Genomic DNA, 11,805 nt, shown 5'->3' on the forward strand with positions numbered 1-11,805 from the left:
GAAACGCATACATAAATAAAGCGTAATTTTTCTGTAGCTATGTATGCATATATGTATAGAGAAATCTATAAACTCAACTTTTTTAGTTATATTTTAAAAAAAAAATCATTAAATTATGAACAATGCATATTTGAATTCATGACTTTTTGATTCTCATGTTGTTTACAATCTTGAATATTCAAATTTTTTAACATAACTAAGTTTATATATACAATTAAAAAAAATTAAAATACATAATGAATAAATAGTGAATAAAAAACAAAACAAAAGCTAATGAGATAAAAATAAAACCGTAACAATACGGACTACTATACATAATTAAACAATAATAAGCACAATTCTCTCAGCACATATACGTATATATTAATATGTGCAATGTATAGAATATTTCGTATGAGTAACTGAATGAAAATCACAAAATATATTTAACTTATTGTAACCATATATGCATTATTTTGCATAAAAAAACTATATTTGTACAAATTGGCAAATGTATATATTTTTAACACTTCAATGTTAATGCTTGGACATATATCCTCAAAAGAAAGGAGTGCCAAATGTTCAAAGCTTGAAACAGGACTTCTTTAATAAATGCAAAATCGTTGTCAAAACAGCAAATCCTCCAAATTGGTGCACTAATGCCAATGGTATAGGTACGTGGTGTACTAAAACAGATATACCTGTGACCATCTGTGTTGTCGTAATAAACGGTAAAATCACAAAGTGCTTTTTTGTTTTTTTTGTCAATGCCATTGTTTTTGAATAAAAATATAATAGAAAACTATTTAAAACAATTGTATAACTTAACATTCTATGATTAAATTGTACAATAGCAGTGTTTTCAAATAATTGTTTATATTGAGTTATATTATCTGTATAAAATTTTTTTACTTCGTCGGGTATATATTTATCTATCATTTTGGGCCATGTGTTATAAGCATAACCAGCATCATTACCAGCTACAAAACCACCATACATAATATTTGATAGAATTAAAAATGCTAATGAAAATAGTCCAAATTTCATACCTTTAGTAATCTGTTTCTTTTCATGAAATTCTTTTTTCAATTCATTTAGTAAAAATTCGTTCCAATTTTTCGATGAACTATTTAAAAACATTTTCCTTAATTTTCCTATTTCAATTAATTTTAAAGAATTAAGAAAAAGATAACTATATGTTGCTGTGGCACAAAACAGATGAAAAACTAATCTATACGGTGAAACTCTTGGGGTTTTATTTTCTGTTTCTGGTTTTTTAAAGCCACTTTTAACCATCCACCATCCTACAAACCCTTGAAATGCCCCCAATCCAAATATAAAAGACAATTTTTTAAGCATATTTTTTTTTAAACTATTTCTACATAAAAAATATGTAACTCCACTAATGAAATATAGGCCTATTCCACGGCCAACGGTTCTGTGTAGCCATTCATTAAAAAATATTTTTTTATATTCTTCTAAAGACATATTATAATGTACTTCTTTATATTCTGGCGTTAGCTTATATTTTTCAAATTCATTTATCCATTCTTCATCATTTTGTGGATATTTTATCCCATTAACTTTCCAATCAGTTATCGATAAACCGCTTTCAGTTAATCGTGTATATCCTCCTAAAGTTATCATTCCCAATACTAACAAACTGCAGGTATTTAACCAAATCCCTACTTTGAATTCGTAGCCCTCTTTTACATAGCTTCCATATTTTTCTGCTTTCTGTAAAATACATGCTTCATCTTTATTAGATAATTTATTAAGCGTGTTGAAAACCCTTTTATTCTGTAATTGCGATTTGCCATTAAATCCGTGTTTGGTAACTTTTCCAAGGTAACTATATTTTCCAAAAATTTTATTTAAATACATGCTTCCTTATTTTATTCAATTTTCCCTATAAATAATTGTGTTAAAGAAGGGTATATACCTGTATTAAAGAGAGAGATGCCCACAAGCATAAATGCATCCCTACAAACATATATACAAAATTAGCTGTTCGAATTTGGAGTATGATACCATACATAGAATATTTTTTTCGATCAAACCAATACAGATAAATATATAGAGCTGCATAACAGAGTGAAACACAATTTGGTAAAGCAAATAGCAGAGGATGCGCCAAAATGTTTGCTTATCATACAAAAAACGACGGTGATTTAAAAAAATATACGAAGATTCATACTTTTATAATTATTCATTGAGGTATTCTTTTAATTAAGCTTTATTATGATTTTTTCATCAAGATCAATATTTTTCTATTTTTACCTTTTTCTTTTTCCATGAAATCATGATATGTGTAGTTTATGAGTTAAATTGTGGAAAAAAAGGGAAAGCGAACAAAAAATAATGATCTCCTATTCGTTTTGCTAATTCAATCTTTATACACTTATTTTTTTCTTTTGTTTTTTTCAATTTATTTAAATGTGAATATTTTTTCTAAAAATACTATAAAATTAAATTGTGCAAAATTAGGGTTCTACAAAAAATGATAAAATATATTTCATAAAACAAATTTAAGAATACAAAATTAACAAAATTATAAACAAAACAATCAGTAGATACTACAAAACAAATTAAACTACATTATAAATACAAAGTTTGTCAATAATTTATTAAAGTTTATTAAAAAATAATTAATAAAAATAAGGAAATTAAATTTGAATATATAACTTATATATTTCATTTTGTTCAACAATATAGACTGCATTTTTCAGAACTTTCAATTTTATAATCAACCGGAACATACGAATTGAACCCTTCGATTTTGTATTGATTGTTCAATGATTTGACTTTAACATCCTCTTTAACCTGATAATAAATAAATAGAAATTATGATAATAATTTTGTCTATTGATATTTCAATATTTCTTTATAAAACCTATTTAATTATCCATATATTTATGAACTATACAGATGATATGCCCACATATTCATTTGTTGTTATACCAGATTATGATACCCCATAAGATGTGAATTATTGTTTTCTTCGTATTTTTGATCTGAGTTATCTACAACTTGTTTAATCAAATAATTATTTATTGGTATGCTCTCGTTATTTGTATCATTTTTTACTATGCAATCTTTTACGTAGTTCATTTTGTTCGAAAAATCAATAAATTCATCGTTAGTTATTCTTCTACTTAAATCATCCTCTTGTTTATTCACGGGGTCACTTTTTTCTAAAAATAAAATAAATAAAATAAGCATTATACAATTTAATTAGCAAAAAATATAGTTTATTAATGCAAACAAAATATGACTTACGTTTTAAAATATTTCGTGTATGGTTTAAAGCAACATCCTTGCAGTTAAAACGGGTGTTGTACATTGCATTTGTCTTTAAATATCCACGATTTAACTTAAGCATTTCAATTGGATAGCAATTATATGTACCCTAAAAATGATATAAAATTTACATATATTTCTACAAATATGTATTAAACATGTGATAAAATTAAATGTGCACATTTATTTCCATAAGTCATTCGTCATCTCATTATAAAATGCAATATTATTATATATTCGTAGCAAATATAATATAAATAATTATATATAGATTCTTAACATTTTCCAGTAAGACATAGACATAATTGCCTCCTATAAATTTTAAAAATTTCCCTTTTCCTTCTGGGGCCATAATTTCACACATACTATCAATTATTTTTGAAATTTCATCATCTTCTTTAATTGGCTTTTTATTTTTATCTTGAGACTTACACACTTTAATATCAATTTCATCTTTAACTGTTTGCATACTTTCGTGTGACTTTGTATTTTTATAAAAGCATACAGATCGTATACTACCATCAATGCTTTGGGAACTATTTTGGTGTGTCACCTTTTTTGAAGGTGTTGCAGCAATAGAAACATTTGATACACTTGAAATGCTTGAAGCATTTAATGTGTCAGATTTTTTTGACTGAGAAGAAATTGCATAATCATATATTGATCCAAATTTTTCTTCATTTTTTGCGGGATGACTATTCAGAACTACACCATGATCGTCATCACAATATTTTTGTATAACATTAGCAATGTTATTTTTATCACACATTTTAAAAAAGTTTACGAAAATGTCTTTTTTGTTAATATTTTCCATTTTTAAAAAATGTTAATAATATATTTAGTAAAACAAATGTTCATAAAATTATATTTTTCTTATAAAGCTTAAAATTTTCAATATCATTATTAAAATAAAAATAAAAATGCAGTTTAATATACCCCAGTATATAGAAATATTAATTGCATATATATATGTGTGTGTATATGTATACAACGGAAAATGAAAACCGTAAGCAAATAATTGCGGGAGCCACATATAACTAGCCAAATACAATAGCTACATATATTTTTTTTTTAAATATTTTTTTTTACAAAAAAAAAAAAATGTATCGTTCTACAATTTCGCTAGTTTATATACTATTTACCTTTCATTGTCATAAAAAAAAATATTTTTTATTTATTATTTTAAAACAGCTATATATTTCAAGTCTTATATGTACAAAAATATACCCATTTCATATGGGGTGTATATATGCAAATACTATATTAATCAAAATAATCGTAATTAATACAAGTTAATAATTTTATAAAAACAAGTTTTCACAACTACTAATATGTATTTCAGCTGTATTTTATTATATAATAAGCTTTTATATTTTTTTAATTCACAATTATATATACACTTGCATTTAACATATAATAAAATATTTACATAAAAATATATTAATTATTATAAAAATACATATTCATATGCTTTAATTTAATCTTCAAAATAATAAAGTGAAGATGAAAAAAATGTAAATTAGGATTCAATAAAACTTGAAATGTTTTGTAACCAAGCCATATATTCTCTTTGTTCTTTATCAATGCTACATGAATCAATAAAGTCACACAATTCTGAGTCGACTCCTAAATTTGCTAACCATTCATCAAGTGATGTTTGTAAAGAGTCGTCCAAATCTTCAAATTCGGGGCCATTGTAAGATGATACAGAGTTTTTTCCCTCTTCATTTTTATAATATTTGACATTTCCTATCATATATCTAAATTTTTCGTCATTTTGCAAAGTAGTACAATAAAAAGTTATGCCTCCTTGCTTATTTGGTTTTTCAACAGTTACTGAAAAATCAGTCATTTCAGCTTGAGCTTCATTTTCTCCTTCCGCTTGAAATGGAGATACCAGTTGAAAATCAATAATAACTTTCATATCGTCTACATTTTTTGTCAATACCATATTTACATCTCCTTCTTGTTCTTCAAATTTCCATCCTGAATTTTGTAAAAACTTCTTAATATTTTCGGGGGCTTCATAATTTGATTTTTCATGTTGAACTTCTGATTTTACAACTTCTGACAATTTCTGAGCTTCACTTGAAGCGTATTTTCTTCCATCGCCAAAGTTAAATTTGGTTTGAGCCCTTTGGTTACACTTTGTAATACTGTTAATATCGGTAAATTTCCGTTTACTTAGTTTTGAAAATATATTTCCTGAATTGTTCAGGCTTTTATTTAAAGCGTGGCTTTTACATAAGCTCACAGTGTTTCTACGTAGAAAATTCATTTTAAAAATTTAATATAAATTTGCGTTAAATATATTTACAGTTTAGTATGTATTAAAACAAATGCTTTTTATAATTAAATGATGGGTGTTAAAATATTTAAATTTCTTTCAAATTTTATGCAGGGTATATAGAAATATATGCTTTATATATATTAATTTTTATATAAGAAAAAAAGTGTAACAATAGTTCTCCAAATGGATGTTATTTTTTGGGAGCTATATTTTTCTTTAAATTAAGGAAAACATTATTTAACTAATTATTTAATTATATTGTATTTTTGTCATTAATTCAAATAATATATTATTTATAAATAAATACCATTTTACATGGAATGTTAATTTTTATTTACAGTACATTATTATATGTATATTTTTGCATCTCGTTTTTTACCATTGTATTAATTTATATATATTATAACACGTGTATATTCTCGTATTATCAGCACATTTTGTATATACATATATATGTATATATATAAATATTGGAAATATGTAATAAAAATTATATATATAAAAATAATATTCTATGGGGCTTTGAAGAAAAACGGCAATTATTTGAAGCCACGCTTTCTACATATATATTATTATATATAGGCCTGCAGAAGATATTATATATAGGATCCTTTAAATCACGGTATGTTTATATCTTATATTTTTTTCCATAACATGCATACATATATGCATAATATTGTACAAAAAGAAATGCATTTTTTTGCGTAACATATTTTATATAGGCTCTCAATAGTAGCCCTTATTATATATATTAAACGGATTCATTATATATACAAATAATATTGACACCAAAGGTGTATATATATATTTAATTTAGAAATACATTTATATTCCCTTAATTTTTATACATAATAAGAACAAGAAAAAATATTCTTTAAAAGCAAAACAATTAAGTAAAAAATTGTTATTAATTTTATATATCCCCTTTTTAAGTTTTTTTAGCAAACAAAAAATATGCTTTTAATTTTTTGCGTTTTTTTTATGAGTTAAAATTGTTAAATTATGATTTAAAAAATATATAAATAAATAATCTATATATAATATTATCCACATGTTTGCATTTACATATTTAAACAACGCGATAAGGATAATAGCATAAATAATGTAACTCATCGAGATGTTATATATATATATATATATATTTATTTATTATAATGTTCTCTAAATGAACAAATATATATGTGATTTCATGTTATATGAAGAACTTATAATTAAATTTTTTGTACATTTATGATTTATAAAAAGTAAATATAAAAACATAAAACTGTGTAAAGTACATTTTAATAAATGTCGCATAGCCTATACATAAATATATATACTTGCATACATATTTATGCATACGCATTTATTTACATGTATGCAAATTAAACATATACATAATTCAAGCTTAAAAGATGTTTAATTTTGATAAAATGAAAAACAAAGAAAGAGTATATATACATAATACACATATACATATATGTAATGTCATCACATTGCACAAGTGTATAAACTAAAAGTATGTATTTTTGCATATCCAAAAATCAACTTATGAATTGTGGTATTTACATTGGATGCATATATACATATATATTTGTGTGTATATATATGCATATGTGTACATGCTCGAACAAGTGATAAATTAATTAGGTGAACAAACAGAAAATCAAGTGATTCGATATTTGTATTCCAATATATTACATGTGGTATACATTGTGTAAACATCATTGTTTTTTTGGTTTCCCTTTTTTCTCCACACCTATGTAAGAATATAATTTTGTTAGTATAGCAATTTATTCTTACCTAAATATAGTTATTATTTGGAAGAAGAAATTAATACAAGAGAAAAGGGGTTAATGCATATAGGGGTGATTATATTTTCAGATTTAAAGAAAGGTTGTAATACGGGATTGATAAACAAACAAGATATACACTCATAGCCTTATAGAGTTATAAAGGATTCCAGAATTCGATTTTATTGTTTTATTCCTTTATTATTTATTTTCCGGGCTTTAAATATATACTTCATTACACATATTATTATTTTATTTTTTTACTAATATAAAATATACCAAAATTATTAGTATTGTTTTTGTATTGACATGTTATAAAAAATGGTTCAAGAAAGAGATTTAGCAAGGGAGCCTTGCCCAGATAGAATAATAGAAGACATGGGTGGGGCATTTGGTATGGGATGCATAGGAGGATATATATGGCATTTTTTAAAGGGCGCAAGAAATAGCCCTAAAGGAGATATGTTAAGTGGGGCTTTATATAGTAGCCGTATGAGGGCACCGATATTAGGTGGTAATTTTGCTGTATGGGGTGGAACATTTAGCTGTTTTGATTGTACATTTCAATATATAAGAAAGAAAGAAGATCATTGGAATGCTATTGGAAGTGGATTTTTTACTGGTGGAGTTTTAGCTATGAGAGGAGGATGGCGATCTTCTTCGAGAAATGCAATAGTAGGAGGCGTTTTATTAGCCATTATAGAATTTGTTTCAATGGTGTTAACACGTAAAACAACACCAACGCCTAGACAACAATTTCAACAACAAATGGAAATGGAAAAAAAAATGGCAGCTCAAAAAACTAAATAATAATATACCATTTTTAAATATAAGTTCATAAAGAAGTTTGTTTTATCCTATTTTATTTATACCTTATTTTTTTTCAAATTAATTTTTTTTAATATACATTTTTTTTATCCCATCCTATAAATTTTAATTAATACTGCTCATAATATACATATGAGTATATGCGCATACGTTTCAATCATGGACCATTTTTTTCACATGTGTGCATTTATTGTCCAGCAGCAATGTATAATGTTAAAATAATTTATGCATTGCTCTTTCTTTTCTATACAAAAATTATAAATGTATTACATATATGCGTGTATTACACTTTTAATTCATTCATTTTTTACCATTAAAAAAACGTGCATGTACCATATGCATATATATTTATTATTTTTGTTTTATTTTGAATTGAAATTTATAATTATTTGTAATATATTATTGATGCATATTTTTATACGTTATATGTGTATATATACCTATATATGCGTAAACTTTATTTCCCTCTTTTTTTGTTATATAATTCAACATACGAATTTTTAAATAACCTAATTTCCAAATAAATGGAATAAATATAGAAATATTTTTTATCTTCCATTTTGCAAATTCGATACTTTTTTTAAACGATAAGCAGAATGAGACACATTGGTACGGTATTTACATATTTAATTAAAGTAATAATAAAAATAAAATTTATTATAATTCTACACCAGTTTGTCAATTTGGTTTAAAAAATAAATAAAAAAAGAAATAACCAAAAAAACGAAAGTTTTTAAATATTACAAACAAAGATATGGAATATATACGGTATATATTATTATGAAGGTTACATGTATATGTTAAAATGGGTTATATTCGTCTAAAATACAAAGGCTTAAATAATGAATTCCCTTGTCAAAGTTGCGAATACATATATCCATTAACGGATTAATAACAGTTCGAAATGTAGTTAAAACGATTAACTCAAAATATTTGAAATTATATTGGGAATATGCTCACACAGTTTCCTTTCGAGGTTATCACAAAAACTAAGCTAATATTTTTATGTATGCTACCTATTTATTTTCAAATTGGGAAAAAATATATTCATTAAACTTATATAACTTTTTGAAATTATTTTTTCTGAATTTGTTTTATAAATATAATTGGTGAAATATATTTAGCACGGCATTGTTGCATATTTTTGAAAAATGATGGTAGATCTAAAATATTTATCATAAATTGAAAAGACTCCTACAAATATTATACTTCCAAATAAATACTATTACCAAATGAAAAACATATAGAGATGCTTTTCTTCTCTTACAACGAAAAGTTAGAAATCTGGGCCACGAGATAAAACCTCCTTACATGTGGGTCGCAACAAAATAGTATGCTCCATTTGTGAGGTGAAAGAATTTTTAATATCACAAAGAGGGGGATATGGCTCTACAATATTTAAATCTATCAATGTTTTTAATGACATAAAATGCCTTGTTTGGCCTAAATCATCTAACCATCTATTGCAAAATGGTAAAGTATCAAATTTGTCATTTATAACTTTTAATAATGTTTTTGCTGAATTTAATCTTATAGGTGCATATTGCACATCCCGATTTCTCATATAATGTGAACAATCATTTTCATGTACTACATAACCTTTTCCTGTCGATGCAAATGTTTCAATAGCAAATAAATCACCTTCTTCCATAATTTCATGTTTTTCTTGCTGTTTAACAATAGGCACACATTTACCACCATGTATAACATATTTACATATTGAATGTCCTCTTAAATTTGATATAGGTTTTATTGGATATACTTTTTGATTTAATTCAATTTCATATGATTCTATAGCTTCTTGTATAGCTTCACCAATATCGCACATTCTTGCATCTATACCTGCTTCTTTAATACCAGTATTTGTACCATCTTGAGTAGCTTTAATAAGATTATCATATTTATCATTAAATGCTATTGTAAATGCACAATCAATTATATATCCATTCACATGAACTCCAAAATCTAACTTACATACATCATCCTCTTTTAGCACTGTTTCATCACCATAATTGGGGGTATAATGTGCTGCACAATTATTTAATGAGCAACCTGTTGGAAATCCCCATCCACATTTTAATTTATGTGATAAAATTAATTCTTTTGTTTTTTGTTCTGTTTTTTGTACTATATCTATCATTTTTCTTCCAGGTTTAATATATGTTTGAATATATTTTCTAACTTGCCTATGACATTCAGCAGCTTTTCTTAAATCTTGATAATAATCAATACTCAATTTTTCTAATTCTTTTTTTTCTTGTAATGATTGCCCACTTAATACATAATTATTATAATTTAATATTTCGCCAACTGGATAATTATTATTTTTGTAAACCATTTCAATAGGGATAGTTGCTGGACTTGTTTGTATACTGTTCTCAACTTGGGGCCAATTTTTTAATAATCGTATATGTTTATTATCTTGTTCTTCTACTAAATGTTCTTTTATTACTATACTCTTTTTTATTTTTTTTATTTCATCTAGATCAAAATCAATTTTGTATTTAATTTCTTCAACCTTTTCCTCTTTTTTTTCTTCACATTTTTTTATTTTGATTTCTCCAATTTCTTTCTTAAATTCGTCAAGTATTGAATCCAATTTATCCCCTTTTTTTTTCCCCTTACTTTTTTTTCCTCCCTTTTCATTGCCTTGATTATTTGCATTTCCGCTTTTATTACCCCCATTATTGTTGTTTCCTTTTTTGTTGTTTTTCTTTTTGGTATCATTATTATTTTTGTTATCTTGAGTTTTATTTTCTTTGTTTTCATTTTTTGTACAATCATTTTTTTCACTGGCATTCACCTCATTTCCTATCTTCATTTCTTCTATAAGATTATCTTCTTTTTTTTCATTTTCTTTTACAGTTTTCTCATTTTGTGGGGTTTTATTGGAAATCTTTGATCCTTCAGATTTGCCACCTTTTTCTTTCTGGTTCCCACTTTTATTTTTCCCGTCTCGTTTATTCATTTCAAATCGTGTTATTTCTGTATATAGCTATAAATACATATAAATATGTTTATATTGATACATAGATCGATGCGCGTATGTTTTTTATATAGATATATCCTTTTTTCGTGGTAGTTTATTTTGTTTTGTTTTTTTTAAATGACGCTGCTTTTTAAAATAAAAATAAAATACTCATACACGCCATAAATATACATATAATAAAGAAAAAAATATCTTTTTATTAATTTCTTCTTTCATTTGTTGTTTAATTATATTTTATATGAATAACAATAAATAATAAAAAAAATAATATATAAATATATGTATATGAAATGTGGATTTGTGGTATACTGATAATTATATATGCAGATTTTTTTTTCCCTACCCACCTTGTATTAATTTTATTTAAAAAACAGCGCATAATATACACCTACAAAAATATTAACAATACTTGTTTCTTTTATTACATATATACTATACATAATTTTATTCACTAAGAACAAATTAATGGAATTAAAAAATATATATATGTTTAATTAAAATATTTTAACTTAATATTATATGAAATTTCTACATTTTGCATTATATTATAATTTTTTTTTAATTAATTACGTTGAAAAAAATTGCATACAGTTTCAAATGCAGATTTTGATTATGTTTTATTAAATAAAAGAGTATTTTGAAAGTTG

The 11,805-nt window shown here is 24.7% G+C and overlaps 5 protein-coding genes across 5 annotated transcripts; 1 reads left to right on the plus strand and 4 right to left on the minus strand.

Annotated features, from left to right (window-relative positions):
- Positions 1-561: 561 nt before the first annotated feature.
- On the minus strand, positions 562-1,863 carry PCHAS_1010700 (cytochrome c oxidase assembly protein COX15, putative; the record flags this gene model as incomplete). Its single annotated transcript, XM_735507.2, has 1 exon — positions 562-1,863. One exon carries the CDS (start codon positions 1,861-1,863, stop codon positions 562-564), a length of 1,302 nt encoding a protein of 433 aa, XP_740600.2.
- An 819-nt stretch (positions 1,864-2,682) lies between these two features.
- Positions 2,683-4,093, minus strand: PCHAS_1010800 (conserved Plasmodium protein, unknown function; the record flags this gene model as incomplete). Its single annotated transcript, XM_016798300.1, has 4 exons — positions 2,683-2,802; positions 2,941-3,173; positions 3,259-3,388; positions 3,560-4,093. The coding sequence occupies 4 exons, from the start codon at positions 4,091-4,093 to the stop codon at positions 2,683-2,685; spliced, it is 1,017 nt and encodes a 338-aa protein (XP_016655529.1).
- A 705-nt stretch (positions 4,094-4,798) lies between these two features.
- Positions 4,799-5,557, minus strand: PCHAS_1010900 (mitochondrial acidic protein MAM33, putative; the record flags this gene model as incomplete). The annotated part of the gene is made up of 1 exon (XM_737657.1): positions 4,799-5,557. One exon carries the CDS (start codon positions 5,555-5,557, stop codon positions 4,799-4,801), a length of 759 nt encoding a protein of 252 aa, XP_742750.1.
- A 2,105-nt stretch (positions 5,558-7,662) lies between these two features.
- PCHAS_1011000 (mitochondrial import inner membrane translocase subunit TIM17, putative) lies at positions 7,663-8,151 on the plus strand (the record flags this gene model as incomplete). Its single annotated transcript, XM_736555.1, has 1 exon — positions 7,663-8,151. The coding sequence occupies one exon, from the start codon at positions 7,663-7,665 to the stop codon at positions 8,149-8,151; it is 489 nt and encodes a 162-aa protein (XP_741648.1).
- Positions 8,152-9,445: 1,294 nt separating this feature from the next.
- PCHAS_1011100 (methionine aminopeptidase 2, putative) lies at positions 9,446-11,137 on the minus strand (the record flags this gene model as incomplete). The annotated part of the gene is made up of 1 exon (XM_731366.2): positions 9,446-11,137. The coding sequence occupies one exon, from the start codon at positions 11,135-11,137 to the stop codon at positions 9,446-9,448; it is 1,692 nt and encodes a 563-aa protein (XP_736459.2).
- Between the last annotated feature and the right edge of the window lie 668 nt (positions 11,138-11,805).

This window comes from Plasmodium chabaudi (genome assembly GCF_900002335.3).
Source record: "Plasmodium chabaudi chabaudi strain AS genome assembly, chromosome: 10".
Classification (NCBI taxonomy): Eukaryota; Apicomplexa; class Aconoidasida; order Haemosporida; family Plasmodiidae; genus Plasmodium; species Plasmodium chabaudi.